Source organism: Neophocaena asiaeorientalis, unplaced genomic scaffold (assembly GCF_003031525.2).
Source record: "Neophocaena asiaeorientalis asiaeorientalis breed wild unplaced genomic scaffold, Neophocaena_asiaeorientalis_V1.1 scaffold429, whole genome shotgun sequence".
Taxonomy (NCBI): Eukaryota; Metazoa; Chordata; class Mammalia; order Artiodactyla; family Phocoenidae; genus Neophocaena; species Neophocaena asiaeorientalis.
In genome coordinates this window covers 3577565-3595398 of record NW_020173550.1, presented here as the reverse complement: position 1 = coordinate 3595398, position 17834 = coordinate 3577565, and the positions used below count along the sequence as shown (strand labels likewise).

The window sequence follows — 17834 nt, the reverse complement described above, 5'->3', positions numbered from 1 at the left end:
AGAAATTTCCTTACTTAATAGATTCTAGATAGCTTTGGGCTTGGTGTCCACTGAAATGGCAATGTATGTGGAGTCCAAAAAATCTGGCTTTTAGATTGCTTGATGCTGATTGCTTTGACAGATCGCTTAATCTTTCTGAGTCCACAGTTTCCTAATCTGTGAAATAGATTTTGGACTTCTAAAATCCCCCTCAGCTTTAATGTTGTAGGCTAAATGACAGCTGGAAATAGTCATTCACTTATGTACTCATTCAACAAATATTTGTTGAGCACCTGCTATCTGCCAAGAGACTGTGTCAGGTGCTGAGAATAAATTTGAACAAACACAGTTTGCGCCCTCAAGAAACTTCCAGTTGAAATGAGACAGGCAAGTAAATAGGTAGTTTCGATGAGGTGGAATGAGTGCTCCACCGAGAGGTAGGGGTAAGCATGGAATGTAATGAGAGCTCGCCTTCAGGGTCCTGTTAGGGAGGACTTCCAGAGAGGGCATAGCTCATTGGGTGAGCGGGAGTCAGCCAGGTGAAAGGGGTGGGGGGAGGGAGGCAGTCAAAGAGAAGCCCCTTCCTGGTGGAGCTGCAGGGGCCCTAAGGCCAGGGTATGATGCATTACAGAAATGTTATGCAGTCTAGTTGAAGCCAAATGGAAAGAATGTGTCAAGAGATGGGATAGGTGAGTGCTCAGGGCACGTTATGCTGTTCTAGAGCTGAGCTTTATCTGGAGGGCATTGAGGAGCCACCAGAGGATCTCAGACCAGGAAGATCTCAGACCACTGAGAGTGGTTGGGGATCGCCAGGACTTGAGAGTAGGATGTGCTGCAGCAGGCTGGCAGAGGCTGGTGGTGTCCAGCAGAGATGAGAAGTGAAATAGTGTGAGCAGAGCCAAGGACAGGCGATCAGTGAAACCCAGAACACACGTTGGGGTGAGGGAGAGGGATTTTATCCAGGATACTGGCTGGGGCTGCTAAGTTAGGTCACGAGCAGTAAGAGCCAGGTTTACAGTGGAAGTTGAGTTTGGGTTTACATATGTTGCTGTGAGGACAAGCGCATGGCTGTGTCCAGTGGACAGTTACTACATACTGATCTGGAGGTTGGGGAAGAGAGCTGGATGGCTGCGATTAAGATCTGGAGATCTGAGGCATAGATGGTGATGGCCGCCATGGGAGTGAGTGAACCTGCCGAGGGCAGTGGGGGCATGTTTCTCAGGGGCAGGGGCGAGCTCATGTGCAGCTGATCCCAAGTGTCTGACACACAATAGTTGCTCAATTAGGTCTGTGATGACTTAGAAGAGAGCATAGGACTGAACAGGTAGCACCACCGTCACTTAACAGCCGAGACACTGTGGAAGGAGTTGCCAGAGGGATAGGGAAAAACTAGGAGTGTATGGTGTGCAGTGTGAATTGCTCTCAAATTAGCCTCGTTAAAGAAGCATAACTTTTTTTTCTTCTGTACCTCTTAATCCCCTACCCTTATCTTGCCCTTCCCCCTCCCCTCTCCCCACTGGTAACCACTAGTTTGTTCTCTATATCTGTGAGTCTGTTTCCTTTTTTTTATATTCACTAGCTTGTTGTATTTTTTTAGATTCCACATATAAGTGATAATAAACAGTATTTGTCTTTCTCTGTCTGACTTATTTCACTAAGCATGATACCCTACAGGTGCACCCATGTTGTTGCAAATGGCAAAATTTTATTCTTTTTTCTGGCTGAGTAATATTCCATTGCATACACATACCACATCTTTATCTGTTGATGGACACTTACGTTGCTTCCATATCTTGGCAATTGTAAATAATGCTGCTGTGAAAATTGGGGTGCATGTATCTTTTCTAATAGTGTTTTTGTTTCCTTCAGATATATACCCAGGAGTGGAATTGCTGGATCATATGGTAGTTCTGTTTCTAGTTTTTTGAGGAACCTCTATACTGTTTTCTGCAGTGGTGACACCAATTTACATTCCCACCAGCAGTGTACAAGGGTTCTCTTATCTCTAAATCCTTGCCAATATTTTTTGTTTATGGTCTTTTTGATGATATCCATTTTGACAGGTGTGAGATGATATCTCATTGTGGTTTTGATTTCCATTTCCCTGATGATTAGGGATGTTGATTATCTTTTCATATGCCTGTTGGCCATCTATCTGTATGTCTTCTTCGGAAAAATGTCTCTTCAGGTCTTCTGACCATTTGTTAATCGGGTTGTTTGCTTTTTTTGATATTGAGTTGTATGAGCTGTTTATATATGTTGGATATTAACTCTCTTGGTCATATCACTTGCAAATATTTTCTCCCATTCAGTAGGTTGTCTTTTTTGTTTTGTCGATGGTTTCCTTTTCTGTGCAAGAGCTTTTACGTTTAATTAGGTTGCATTTGTTTATTTTTGCTTTCCTTTCCTCTGCCTTAGGAGACAGATCCAAAAAAAATATTGCTACTTTTTATGTCTCGGACTCTCAACCACTGCGCCACCAGGGAAGCCCTATTGCTACTTTTTATGTCAAAGAGTGTTCTGCCTATGTTTTCTCTAGGAGTTTTATGGTTTCTGATCTGACATTTAGGTCTTTAATCAATTTTGAGTTTATTTTTGTATATCGTGCAAGAAAATGTTCTAATTTCATTCTTTTACATATAGCTGTCCAGTTTTCCCAGAACCATTCACTGACGAGACTGTCTTTTCTACATTCTATATTCTTGCCTCCTTTGTTGTAGATTAGGTGACTGTAAGTGTGTGGGTTTATTTCTGAGCTCTCTATTCTGTTCCATTGAGCTATATGTCTGTTTTTGTGCTGGTACCATGCTGTTTTGATTACTGTAGTTTTGTAATACAGTCTGAAGTCGGCGTGTAATACCACCAGTTCTTTTCTTTCTTAGGTTTGTTTTGGCTGTTCGGATTCTTTGTGTTTCCATACAAATTTTTAAATTACTTGTTCTAGTTCTGTGAAAAATGTTAGGGATTGCATTGAATCTGTAGATTGCCTTAGGTAGTATGGCCTTAGGTAGTATTAATTCTTCCAGTCCAAGAACACAGTATATCTTTCCACCTGTTTGTGTTGTCGTCAGTTTCTTTCATCAGTGTCTTATAGTTTTCAGAATACAGGTCTTTTACCTCCTTAAGTTGGTTTATTCCTAGGTATTTTGTTCTTTTTGATGTGATGGTAAATGAGATTGTTTCCTTAATTTCTCTAACTGATAGTTCGTTGTTAGTGTATAGAAATGCAACAGATTTCTGTATGTTTATTTTGTATCCGGCAACTTTATCAAATTCATTGATGAGCTCTAGTAGTTTTTCGGTGGTGTCTTTAGGATTTTCTGTGTGTAGTATCATGTCATCTGCAAACAGTGACAGTTTATGAAGAAGCATACCTTATAAGCTAAAGTATCTACTTGTTAACATGAGTGTCCTTTTTCTGTAGGCATTTCAGAGTTTGCTACCTCTCCAGAGAAAGTCAGTGATTACATTTCTCCGCTCTTGAACTTCGCTGCAGAGCATGTACCACGGGCAAAACACAAAGAGACCCCTCTCTACATTCTCTGCACAGCTGGAATGAGAATCCTCCCCGAAAGGTGATCCTTCTCACGAGGGCAGGGCCAGCCAGCCTGGTGGTGGTATTGGCTGTGGTGGGTTTTCTCCCTCTTCATCCCCCTCATCTCCCTCCTCCTTGTCTTCCTCTTCCATCATCATCATCAAAAGGAAGACATTAAAAGTTCTTTTTTCAAGTCTGGAGTAGTACCAGACATATTCCCTTAGTCAGAACTCAACCAAATATCTTTTAATGTACTTATTTATGACTATAAATAGTAAACTGTAAAGTTGTCATAAAAAAACTGATTTTCTATTTTATTTGTTTAAGGATTGTTTGCAGTTGTAGTTTTACATCTCGGAATCACATAATTTACACAACTTCTGAAAATTCCTTCTCTCTTTTTTTAACATCTTTATTGGAGTATAATTGCTTTACAATGTTGTGTTAGTTTCTGCTGTATAAGAAAATGAATCAGCTATATGTATACATATATCCCCATATCTCCTCCCTCTTGAGCCTCCCTCCCACCCTCCCTATCCCACCCCTCTAGGTGGTCACAAAGCACCGAGCTGATCTCCCTGTGCTATGTGGCTGCTTCCCACTCGCTGTCTATTTTACATGAAAATTCCTTCTTAAAATAAACAGTCTTTTCAATGAACTGCTTTGGTTTAAAAAAAATTTTTTTTCACATAAGATATACCAGAGCCATAGGGGTTTTTTTTTTTCTTTCTAAAACTGAAAAATTCAGGATATAATATATTGATATGTAAATTTTTGGATTGTCTTACAGTCAACAGAAAGCCATTCTAGAAGACCTTCTGACTGACATCCCCGTGCACTTCGACTTTCTGTTTTCTGACTCTCATGCAGAAGTAATTTCAGGGAAACAAGAAGGTCGGTATGTTAGTCTTCAACTTGAAATTTGGGAAGCTGTTCCTTTAAGTCCTCCCAGTCTTCCTCATGTACACTTTATTAAATTACTCTTAACATCTTAAAATTTGGGAAACCATGCCTTCAAATATTATAATTTTTAAATGGAAAAATCAGTTTCTTACATGACTGGTCTTTATAATCCAAACATTAAGCCATTAAAAAATAACCTGGTTTGTCTTCATCACGTTTAGGAAGTGTATTTTGGACTTGTTTTGATAGAAAAGCTTTATGTTCCTTGCCTAAGTTAGACAGCTTTCTGGAATTATGATAATCACTGAACTGTTGGAACCGTCTACTGATTTACTTGTTAGGAAGGGGAAATTATTCTTGACTTTGATACACTGAGGAAATGTTCTGTTTTCAAAGAAATAATTCTACTTGAGAATGAAAGGGCAAATCACTGAAATTATTTGGGGAATAGCTTGCTAGAAATGGAGGCCAAAAAGCATTTATTTCAAATTCACCTATCATTTCGCCAGTAATTGGGCAAAATTCACATATTGCCGTCAAGCTGTTTATAGACAAGTAAGGTACACAGTTAGCTGCTTATATAAGGCAGAGTTTTAGATGCCATAAGGAAGATAAGGAAAAACTATCATGGAAATTTGAAAGAAGGAGACTTTTTTTTCCTGACTAGGGGCATCATGGAGAAAGTGACGTTTGAACTAGGCCTCAAGGGATAATTATAAACACAGCATGCCAAATCATGGTAAGGCTAGGACTCTGAGAGAGGGATAGGAAGCTCATTCTAGGCAGAAGAAATGATTTGAGTCAACACAGGTCGGAAAAGCTGCACTATGGACAGAGGAATAAAAATATTTTAATTTGGTGGGATGATGGCCCTTTCAAAAGGTTGTGGTAATATTAAAAGTTGGATAGGTCTTGGTGATGTCAGTATCATGGTGGCGTGCACGGTTCCTTTTCTCTCTCCCCTTTGATTTACAACTAATTGGACATCCATAACCAAAAAAAAGTGCCTCTGCACAGCACACTAGGACACCCAAGAGATCAACTCATCAGTGCCCAAGAAAGTGAGTGGATTGGACCTCAGAGGAAGCTACAGAGCCAGGCCAGGAGCAGCAGGGGTGGCAGTGGGCCAGCACGACCTGTGGCAGAGGTGGAGGGTGAAGGTGGTAAGCTGAGGTGGGGAGTTTACCTGGCTGAGTACTGCAGCTGGGGGGACTCTGTGAGGAGAGACCACAGCAACTTGGGGCAGAGAAAGAAGAGAGAAGAAGGCAGAGAGAGCTGAAAGAATGAGTTTCTTGCTGTCTGCCCTGGTATTCTAGCAAGAGGACAGCCCACAGACCTCTGGGACTCCCCCACCTCCACTCAAGGATCCTCTTCTGGGCTATGGCACACTCAAAGCCCCACGTACTAAGCACACATCTCCCCAACTCTGTCACCATCCATTTTTTTCCCTTTCCACTGGCTTTTTTTATGTTCATACTCCCAACCTTAGTGATGAGTCAGCTCAGGTAAGAAAAACCAAAAACTTGTGCTATAGTGCCACCTTCTAGAAAACGAAACAAAGGCTTCTAGTGACCAGTGTGTTGAATTGTTAGAATGATAGTAAACAAAGCTTTACTTAAATAGGAAAGTCATTTGCTACTTCAAATGCAGTGACAGAGGCACTTTTCATCAAACACTATGAAAAATCAAAGCCGTGTGGTATCACAAAAAGAAGAAAAACACTTTTCTAGCAACAGAACTTAAAGACATGGAATATTGCAATCTAACTGGTAAAGAATTCAAAATAGCTATTAGGAAGAAATTCAATGAGGTACGAGAAAGCTCAGAAAGGCAGTACAGTGATCTCAGGAATAAAATTATCAAGCAGAATAATTTAGCAAAGAGATTGAAGTTCTAAAAAAGAACCAAACAGAAATTCTAGAGCTGAAGAACTCAATAAATGAGATGAAGAATGCATTAAAAAGCATTGAAAGTAGAGCACATCAGATGAAGAGAGAATAAGTGAGCTCAAGGGTAGGAATATAGAAACGTTTCAGGTGGAAGAGGAGAGAGAACTAAGATTTTTAAAAAGTGGAGAAACCCTATGAAAACTATCAGGCTTCATTAGAAAAGCCAGCGTAAGATGAACGGATATCCTAGAAGGAGAAGAGAGAGAGAAGGGAGCAGAGAGAATTCAGAGAGATAATAGCTGAGAACTTCACAAACCTGAGAAAGGAACTGGATATACAAGTCCAAAGGCTGATGGAACACTTCATTATTTCAACACGAAAGACCTTATCCAAGACACATTATATTAAAACTGTCCAAAGTCAGTGATGAAAAAATTTTAGTTGCAGCCAGGGAAAAAAAGACAGTAGCCTACAAGAAAACCCCATTAGGCTATCACCAGAGTTCTCTGGAGAAATGCTATAGGCCAGGAGTGGAATGACGTATTCAAAGTATTGAAAGATAAATATTGCCAACCAAGAATACTCTATCCAGTAAAGTTATCCTTCAGATATGAAGGAGAAGTAAAGGCTTTTCCAGATAAACAAAAGCTGAGGGAGTTCACCACCACTAGACTACAAAAAATGTGGAAAGGAGCTCTTCAAGCTGAAGTGAAAAGATGAAAGTACACAAAACTCTGATTAAGGTGATAAATGGAATTAGAAAACCAAATCTTTTTTAGAATAGTATATTAAACAATTGTAGCGTAAAGGTTAAAGGAAAAGAGCATTAAGAATAACTATAGGTACTACAACTTGGTAACAAAATTGCAGCATAAAAAGAGAATTTGTGACATGAAAAATATAAAAGGGGAAAAGTAAAAGGATGGGACCTTTACAGGCGAATGAAGATAAATTGTTATCAGCAGAAAAAGGACTATTTGTGAGACATTTTATGTAAACGTCTTGGTAACCACAGAGTAAAAATCCGAACAGAGATAAGTAACATAAAAAAGGGGGAAACTAAGCAAATCACCATGGAAAACCACGAACTTTCAAAGGTAGACAGAAACAGAAGGAAAAAGAAACAATGGAGACACAACCAGAAGGCAAAAGATTAAATGGCAGTAGTAAATCCTTACACATAAATAATTAAATGTAAATAGATTGGGCTCACCAATCAAAAGGCACAGAATGACTAGATGGATCAAAAAAAAAAAAAATGACCCAACTATACACTGTCTACCGGAGACTCATTTCATCTCTACAGACACACATAGGCTCAAAGTGGAAGGATAAAAGATGGTATTCCAAGCAAATAGAAACCAAAAGAAAGCTGGCATAGTTATATCAGACAAGGACTTCTAGACAAAAAGGATAACAAGTATCAAAGAAGATGCTTATATAATGACAAAGAGGTCAATACATCAAGGAGATATAACAATTGTAAATGTATATGCTCCCAACACCTGAGCACCGAAATATATTAAGCAAATACTGACAGGTCTTAGGGGAGAAGTCGACAAAAATACAACAGTAGTAAGGGCTTCAGTACCTTGCTATCATCAATGGATAGATTGTCCACACAGAAAACCAACAAGGAAACATTGGAATTGAACCAGGACAAGGAAACTTAACAGACATATACAAAACAATTCATCCAAAAGCAACCAAATACACATTCTTCTCAAGTGCCCATGGAACATTCTCCAGGATAGATCATATGATAGGACACAAAACAAATGTTAGCAAATTTAAGAAGGTTGAAATCATACCAACTACCTTTTCTGACCACAATGGTATGAAACAAAAAATCGGCAACATGAAGAAAGCTGGGAAATCTACAAATACGTGAAAACTAAACAGCATACTTCTCAACAACCAGTGTGTCAAAGAAGAAATCAAAATCAAAAGAGAAATTTTTAAATTACAGTAAGTCCCCTACATATGAACGAGTTCCATTCCGAGAGCGTGTTCGTAAGTCCCGTTTGTTCATGAGTCCAACAGAGTTAGCACAGGTACCCCACTAACCCAATCAGCTATATAGTACTGTACTGTAATAGGTTTATAATACTTTTCACACAAATAATACATAAAAAACAACAAACACAAAAAATAAAGAACATTTTTAATCTTACAATATAGTACCTTTAAAAGCAGTAGTATGGTACAACAGCTGGCATACAGGGGCTGGCGTGGAGCGAACAGGCAAGAAGAGTTACTGACTGGAGGAGGGAGAGGAGGTGGGAGATGGTAGAGCTGAAGGATCGTCAGCAATAGGAGATGGAGGGCAAGCTGCAACGTCACTCACATCTGACATTGATGGCACAGGTTCTGGGCTTGAAATAAAGATACTGTACTGCTGTATTCCATACAGTACTGTACAGTAAAGTGCACAAAAGCACAGCTACTTGTAAAGGATGCACACACATGGCAGTGTATGCCAGACATGTGAATTAACTTACACGATTGCACATGCGAATGCACGCTCGCATCTTTGAAAGTTCGCAACTTGAAGGTTTGTAGGCAGGGGACTTACTGTATCTCAAAACAAATGAAAATGGAAATACAACATATCAAATATTGTGGGATGCAGCAAAGGCAGTTCTAAGAGGAGAATTTATAGCAATAAATGCATATATTAAGAAATTAGAAAGAGTTCAAACAACCTAACTTTGCACCTTAAGGAGCTAGAAAATGAAGACCAAATTAAGCCAGAAGTTAGCAGAAGGAATGAAATAATAAAGGTTAGAGCAGAAATAAATGAAACAGAGACCGGAAAAACAATAGAAAGGATTAACAAAACTAAGAGCTGGTTCTTAGCTCTTAGTTTAGGTAAACAAAGAGCTTAGAAAAGATAAACAAAATTGACAAACCTTTAGCCAGACTAAGAAAAAAAGAGACTCCAAGTTAGAAATGAAAGAGGAGACATTACAACTGATATTACAGAAATACATAGAATCATGAGACTACCATGACCAACAAATTACATAAGCCAGAAGAAATGGATACATTTCTAGAAACACACAACCTTCCAAGACTGAATCAGGAAATAGAAAATCTGACCAGACTGGTAATCAGTGAAGAGACTGAATTGGTAATCAAAAAACTTCAACACAGAAAATTCCAGGACCAGATGGCTTCACTGGAGAATTCTACCAAGCATTTAAAGAAAACATCAATCCTCCTCAAACTCTTCCAGAAAGGAGCAGGGAACACTCCAAACTCATTCTACAAAGCCAGCATTACCTTGACACCAAAACCACATAAAGATACCACAAGAAAAGAAAACTATAGACGAACATCCTGATAAATATAGCTGCAAAAATTCTCAACAAAGCAACACAGTATTAGCAAACTGGATTCAAGAACACCTTAAAAGGATTATACACCATGACCAAGTGGGATTTATCCCTTGGATACAAGAACAATTCAACATATGTAAATCAATAAATGTTAATACATCAATAAAATGAAAGATAAAAATCACTTCATCTCAACAGATGCAGAAAAAGCATTTGACAAAACACAGCATCCTTTCATGGTAAAACAAACAAACAAGCAAAAACCCTTAATAAATTGGGTGTGGAAGGAACATACCTCAACATAATAAGGGCCACATATGACAGACTCACAGCTAACATTATACTCAATGGAGAAAAACCAAAAGTATTTCCTCCAAGATCAGGAATAAGACAAAGATGCCCACTCTCATTACTCCTATCCAATATAATATTGGAAGTCCTAGCTACAGCAGTTAGGCAAAGCAAAGAAGTACATCTAAATTAGAAAAGAAGTAAAATCGTCACTATTTGCTGATGATATGTTCATATATAAAGAAAATCCTAAAAACTCAGTCAAAAATATTGATTAATTGTTGCATTAATCAACTATTTCAGTAAAGTGGTGGGATGCAAGATCAACATACAGAAATTAGTTGCATTCCTTTATGCTAATGATGAGGCATCTAAAAAAGAAATCTAGAAGATGATCACACTCACAGAAGCACTCAAAATGTAAAATACTTAGGAATAAATTTAACCAAGGAAGTGAAAGATCTGTACAATAAAACTAAAAGACGTTGCTGAAAGACATCAAAGCCATAAACAAATGGAAAGATGTCCCATGTTCATGGATCAGAAGAATTGATATTGTTAAAACGGCCATACTACTCAAAACCATCTATAGATTGAGTGCAATCCCCATGAAAATAACAAAGACATTCTTCACAGAAATAGAAGAAACAATCCTAAAATTTGTGTGGAACCACAAAGGACCCCAAATAGCCAAAGCAATCCTGAGAAAAAAGAAGAAGGCCAATCAGGCATCTGGGTTTCAAACTATACTACAAAGCCATAGTAATAAAAATAGTATGGTGCTGGCACAAAAATAGACATAGCAACCAATGGAACAGTACAGAGCCTGGAATTAATTTCGGGCATATATGGTCAACTAATATTTGACAAGGGAGCCAAGAAAGCTCAATGGATAAAAGACAGTCTGTTCAACAGATGATGCTGGGAAAACTGGAGAAACACATGCAGAGCAATGAAATTGGACCCCTGTCTCACACCATTCACAAAAATTAACTCAAAACGGATCAAAGACTTAAACATAAGACTCAATACCGTACAACTTCAATAAGAAAGGAGGAAGCTCATCGATTGGTCATGACAATGTTTCTTTGGATATGACACCAAAAGCACAAGCAACAAAAGCAAAAATCAACAAATGGGCTACATCAAACTCAGAAACTTCTGTACAGCAAAAGAAATAATTAACAAAATGAAAAGACAACCTACAGAATAGGAGAAACTTTTTGCAAGCCATCTATCATGTAAGTGGTTAATATCCAAAATATATAGAGAACTTATCCAATTTAATAACAACAACCCAAAAAATCTGATTTAAAAATGGGCAGAAGAACTAAGACATTTTCAAAAGAGGATGTCAAAATGGCCAACAGGCACATGAAAAGATGCTCCACATCACTAATCATCAGGGAAACACAAATCAAAACCACAGTGAGCTATCACCTCACACCTGTTAGAATGGCTATCCTTAAGAAGATAAGAGACAACAGGTGCTGGTCAGAATGTGATGGAAAGGGAACCCTTATACATTGTTGGTGGGAATGAAAATTTGTCCAACACTATGGAAAACAGTATGGAGGTTCCTCAATAAAATAAGTTCTCAATAAAAATAGGGCTACCATACGATCCAGCAATTCCATTTCTGGGTATATGCCCAAAGGGAATGAAAATAGAATTTTGACAAGATGCACGTACTCCCGTGTTTTTTGAAGCATTATTCACAATAGCCAAGATACGGAAACAACCCAAATGTTCATCAACAGACAGATGGATAAAAAAAGATGTGGTAGATATACACAGTGGAATCTTATTCAACCATGAGAAAGGAGGAAGGATATCCTGCTATTTTTGACAACATGGATGGACCTTGAGCACATTATGCTGAGAGGACAAGTGCTGTATGATATCACTTATTTGTGGAATCTGAAAAAGTTCAACGTGTAAAAAGACAGTAGAATGTTGGTTACTAGGGGATGGGGTCAGGAGATAAGACTGATGGTGTTCAAGGGTAGAAGCTTGTGACAGTGGGTAAATAAGCCGTAGACAGTTAAAGCACAGCGTAGTGAATATAGACAATAATACTGTACTATAATGATGTAATATAATAATATCGCTACAAGGGCAATCATATTACGATATATAAACGTATCAAAGTAAGACACTGTACCCCTTAATTTACAGATTGTTACATGCCAAATTTATTCAATTAAAGACAAGTTGGACAGGTCTTGAACTGTTGGGCTGTGGAGTTTGGACTTTGTTCTGTAGATCAGCCCAGCAGAGGATTGCATGGGTTGGAGTGGGAGAGTAGGGGCAGGAAAGTCAATTAGATCTCTGTACCAGCTTAAATCAAGGCAGTAATGAAAATGGGTGAAGGTCCGATGTAGAAAATGTTACAAAAAGAGAATCAGACTTGGGAACTGAGTGAAAGTGTGAGATAAAAGAATGGAAGGGTTAGAGTTCACTTGTCTTAAAACCTTGTACTTGATAGGTTTAACCTCATAAAAAGTGAAAACTCCGGTATTTCCAAACAACCTATAAATTTCAAAGGAACAGGGGTGTCTAGGGAATTATATTTTCAACCCATGCAAATGGTATGAAACTACAAAATTAAAAGCTGAGAGTTCTTGGAAAACCGCTAGGAAAAGGTAATACATCAACAGAAATGTATTTTTTCAGATAACGTTTACGCAGCTTATCAGGGAATGAAATAAATGTTTGCACTGACTGCAGTGATCAGGATTATATAAAATATTTTTAAACTTTACTCTTCTTATAACGTCTCTAGGTGTGTATGCCTGGATTGGCATTAATTTTGTCCTTGGACGATTCGAGCATATTGAAGATGGTAAGTATCGTGTTTCCAGCAAATGTATCTAACTGGAAATTACGGCTTTTTCTATTTCATGCAAAGCATAAAAAAGGAGCTGAGTGTTGTGACACAGCTGGGTGTGTAGGAGCAGAGTGGGAGGTGCTGCTGTGTCACACAGGAAACTTGATCTTAGTCGGGAGGAGCAAGCTGGGTCTGCCTAGATACACTTGAACCCACCATCAAAGCAGGATGACTCTTCACAAGATCCCGCTTCTCTGCATTTGTTCCATTCCAGTGGATGTTTCTTATTCTTTCCAGATGATGAGGCAGTTGTGGAAGTTAACATCCCTGGTAGCGAAAGCAGCAAAGCCATCCTCCGTAAAAGAACAGCCGGTATTCTCGACATGGGAGGCGTCTCAACCCAGATAGCATACGAAGTCCCCAAAACTGTAAGCTTTGCCTCCTCACAGCAGGTTATTATCTGTACAAATTTCCTTCTGTTTGGTTTGATTTTCATTTAACATGTCTCCATCCGTTTGTGTTTTGTTTTCTGAGTCTGAACACATCTTTACTGTCTTGCTGAGGGTACCACCTTCACAGCCCAGGAGAAAGGAGACAGGAGGAAACCAAGGCAAACCTCCACTAAGCCGTTTGTGTTTGTTCATTGAAGTCAGCTGGTTTGTTTTCTGAACTTACTTAGAATTTTCCTTTGGTGTACATGTCAGCCACACACTTGAGTTTTTGTTTCTATTTCCAGTCACTTCTTTTCTCAACAGGTATTGCAAAACTCAATATAATAGTATCAGATTTCTTAAGTTATAATTGGGAGAAATACTCTTGTGTGTGGCTCAGACAGCTTTTGATTTTTCTGGAAAGGATAGAGGTTTGTATCCACCACCTCCATGTTTCTGAACTCATGGTTTACTCTGTGATTTCTGCATATCCCCTTTGGTACTGTAGTTTCCCAGTAGGCTGGGTGGCCTTCTGTAGAGGGTGTCCAGATGCTTTTCTGAATTGCTCTATGTCTTTCTTACTGTTTCCATTCAGCTCTAGATTAATACCTAGCAGAGTGAGTGGTTAGAAAAGAGTGGACAAGCCTGAGCTGCATTGTCATCCTGTCCTCACTAGTTCTGGGACCTTATGCAAGTCACTTAGCTTTTTTGAGCGAGCCTCTTCAGCTACAAATGTGACTGCAAGTACCTCTGACGGAGGGTTATCATAAGGCTGATTGAGGCAGTGCATATAGTGTATCTGATGGCCTGCTAGGCACCTCGTATCAGCTCAGTAAACATTATTGAAGTATTTATTAAGCTCCTTAGAAAATGCTTTGTCAATTCAAGTATTACAATTTGTGTTTCCTGCTTCCCATCCAGACATGCCTCTAGAAACGATTACACTCTTTTCACAAAGTCATGTTTTCCCCTCAAATAAAGTAAGAAACTCATAGAAAAGTAAGTTTGGAAAAACATTTCCCATGGATGCATCATCCAAAAAAATTATTGTTAGCATTTTGGCATATTTCTCTTTATTCTTTTCTGTCTGTTTATAGTGTTTAAAAATATGGTTGTTATAAACGTACTGTTTGTACAATTTTTGTCCTTTATTTAGCAGTACGTAAGCATATTCCTCCGTAAACTTAATTACCATTATTAACTAACCCCTACTTGAAATTATATATATAGGTGACATCCAGTTTTTTCTGTCACAGAATTGCAAAGGACATCTTTGTGTATAGAGACTTTTCAATGTTTAGGATTATGTTCAAAGCACAGGATTCCATAAGTAGGTTTACTAGATCAGAGGATATGAAACCACATTGCCAATGTCCCTTTTCAAAAAGTCCTATCAGTATCACAAGTGTGCAGCCCATCTGAAATTTCCTAAGTCAGGATTGTCGTATTGAATTAGGAGGGATGCTTAGAAGGACGCTTGGGAAATGCAGATGCAGAAATTTTTGCTCCTTTTTGACGAGAATTTTTGTAGATCCCTCTTTTTGACAGGAGGTACTTGTTTTTGTATTGCTTAAAATACTAACGCTTGTGATCCTTACGTCTGTAGGAAGAAGTAGCTAAGAACTTATTGGCCGAATTTAACTTGGGATGTGACGTTCACCAAACTGAGCACGTGTACCGCGTCTACGTGGCCACGTTTCTTGGGTTTGGTGGCAATGCTGCTCGACAGAGATATGAGGACAGAATATTTGCCAGCACAGTTCAAAAGAACAGGTAAAGCACCTCCCATTGCCCGGCCGTCACCTTGAAACCGCGGTTTGTCCTCACAGAAGACATATCCAGGCCAAGCAGGGAGGCCTCAGTCAGCAGAAGCATATGAGCACGGTTTGCTGTTTATTGCCTCGCCCGCTGAGCTGGAGAAGAAATGAAAGGGCAGCAGGGTCCTGCCTTTGGCCCCAGCTCACCCGCCTCCAAAGAAGGCTCTCGTCCTCTCAGACCCATGGCTCCCCTGCTGGATTAGAGGTTTCACTTTCAGGATATTAAAATACTTTCGAACCCTGGGGTGATGCTATTCCGGATTGCAAAGTCCTGCGGAAACTCAGCACCTGGGCCACTCAGGTGTCCTGGAGGCCCCCAGGACACGATGATAGCGTTGAGTTACGGGATGTCAGCCTGGCGGTTATTGAGTGAATCAGACCGTAGTGAAGGAAGTTACTCACGAGAAAGAAACGATCTAGAAGTCAAAGTTAGTGATTTTAAACCTCTTTAGCAGTGAAACTTTAAAAAATGAGTTCATGAAGAATTCTGGTATAGAAAATATGCAAAAACACTTTAACAGTTTAAATTTATTTTATAAGTTTAAGTGTATCCCAATTATTTATTTGAAATTAGTCCATAAGAACAGAAAAGCCATATGGATGAATAAAAAAATCTGAAATCTGGGGTTTTGTAAAATGGTATTAATTACTGTGCTTTGTTTTGTTTTGTTTTGTTTTTGACTGCGCTGGGTCTTCGTTGCTGCACGTGGGCTTTCTCTAGTTGTGGCGAGCGGGGGCTGCTCTTCATTGCGGTGCATGGTCTTCTCATTGCGGTGGCTTCTCTTGCTTCAGAGCACGGGCTCTAGGCGCGCAGGCTTCAGTAGTTGTGGCGAGCGAGCTCAGTAGTTGTGGCACGCGGGCTCTAGAGCGCAGGCTCAGCAGCTGCGGCGCACAGGCCCAGTTGCTCCGCAGCACGTGGGATCCTCCCGGACCAGGGCTCGAACCCCTGTCCCCAGCGTTGGCAGGCGGACTCCCAACCACTGTGCCACCAGGGAAGCCCCTTTGTTTTGTTTTGACGAAACGATTTTGAGGAGAAAAATCCTGATTCATAGAAATAAATGATAGTGTAGTTCCTTGATCTATTTTAACCTTTTTTGTTGTTGTTGAGGTATAGTTGACGTACAATATTATATAAGTTTCAGGTGTACAACATAGTGATTCAGAATTTTAAAGGTTATATTTCATTTATAGTTATTATAAAATAATGGCTACAATTTAATCCTAATAAACCTGTGGAGGCCTGAACTTTAAGAAAGGTCAAGTCAGAGCCATTCATTACCTCATTTTCCAGAAATTCACATGTGTGAATAGGAGAAGCAATAAAAACTGGTTCTTTGTCTGCTCCAGACGTTAACTGAATAGCGTTAGTTAAGAGAGATTAACTAGCCCCCGTTTCTTTTTAAAAATAGTATGTTACACAGCGCACTTTAGTGTAATTATTTTTAGTAATAGTCTTAAAATAGAAATATTTTATGAGTGATGTTTAAATTAGAATTTTGGAGAAACACCTTCTTCTGCAACCCTAAGTTTTACTAATTGGTTTTAATGTCAAGAAGGTTATATACAATGGACATTGCAGTGGTACTTTTTAATTCAGTTGCAGAGCAACTAAAAACTGTAACATGAAGTATACATTTGACTCATCTTGGACTTCTATCATAATTGTAAATGTTAGCCATCACTTTTTACATATGTCATGAATTGAGCCTTGAGATGCATATTTATCCCTTGGCCATTAGTCGTGATGATGGATTTTTTTAAATTACTTAAACATTTTTAGTGCATTTTGAGTTGCCGTGATCTTAGAAATAAACAACTTGTCAGTTGAGTGGCAGGTAAAAAGTTGACTTAATGTCAGTGACTGAATATCAAATTCAGGCACCTTCCTAATAGTTAAACACCTTTTAGGCCCATGGGATTTCCTGGTTTCAAACAGTAACATAACTCCAGCCGTTGTATGCTCTTTTCTACTTCTCAGTTGCTTAATGGTGAGGACACATAGTAGGATGACAGATCTGGACATTTCATCGGCAGGTAGTAAGCATAGGGCATTTCAGTGAACAAGTTAAGATTTCTACAGGACTTCTCAGAGCCTGTAGTACAATAGAAACTGTTATTTGCTGCAGTTGGGATCAATAGTTGGTTAACTTAAAAATTCAGTTAAAACAGAGAATCATAAAAATAGAATCAACCCCAAGCACTTTGTTTTAACTTGCGTATTCATTTGCCAATCTTTTGCTCTGGACTGAAGGCTTTTCTTAGGCTATTTCTCTGGCAGGCACTGCACCCACTCATCTTGATGTCATTTTGGCTCTCTTTAAAGGATACCAGGGCCTTAAAGACATCTGTGAAGCAATTTGATACCAATTTCGTCTAGATTTTGATTAATTTTTCCCAACTTGTTTTTCTTTTAATCTTGCTAACACCTAATTTGACACTGGTTTTCTAGCGATCTGCCTTTATTATATTTTTCTAAGCCATCTAACCTTAGCTTTAACAGCACCAGCGACTTCTTGTCATGGTCACATTTCATCTGTATATAATTAAAATCACAAGCACTCGTGGCAGAAACGGGGCTGGGAACAGCACAGTGGTGGGCGTTGGACTGCAGTGAGCAGGACACTGGGAGGAGCTTGTTAACCGCAGACCCTCAGCAGCTGTCGACACCAGCCTATGTCACAGGGCACGGAAAGCATCAGTAATCTGACCAAGTCATAGTTTAACTGGACCCCGTTCAGCTGTCTGCTGTACGCACATGTGTATCATGAATCTCCAGGAGGGGCTTGAGTCCGCGTTTTCCCAACTTAATTTTTCCGGA

At 39.1% G+C, this 17834-nt stretch overlaps 1 protein-coding gene across 4 annotated transcripts in view; it reads left to right on the top strand.

Annotated features, from left to right (window-relative positions):
• The window catches only part of ENTPD4 (ectonucleoside triphosphate diphosphohydrolase 4), a 39876-nt gene that overhangs the window by 12933 nt on the left and 9109 nt on the right, over positions 1-17834 (top strand). For 3 of the 4 annotated variants that reach the window (XM_024747711.1, XM_024747710.1, XM_024747713.1), the window contains 5 exons: positions 3404-3554; positions 4305-4408; positions 12724-12783; positions 13066-13220; positions 14806-14972. In XM_024747711.1, coding sequence (XP_024603479.1) covers positions 3404-3554; positions 4305-4408; positions 12724-12783; positions 13066-13220; positions 14806-14972 — 637 coding nt within the window. The remainder of the gene's footprint in view (positions 1-3403; positions 3555-4304; positions 4409-12723; positions 12784-13065; positions 13221-14805; positions 14973-17834) is intronic. The other variant, XM_024747712.1, reaches the window with a different exon arrangement.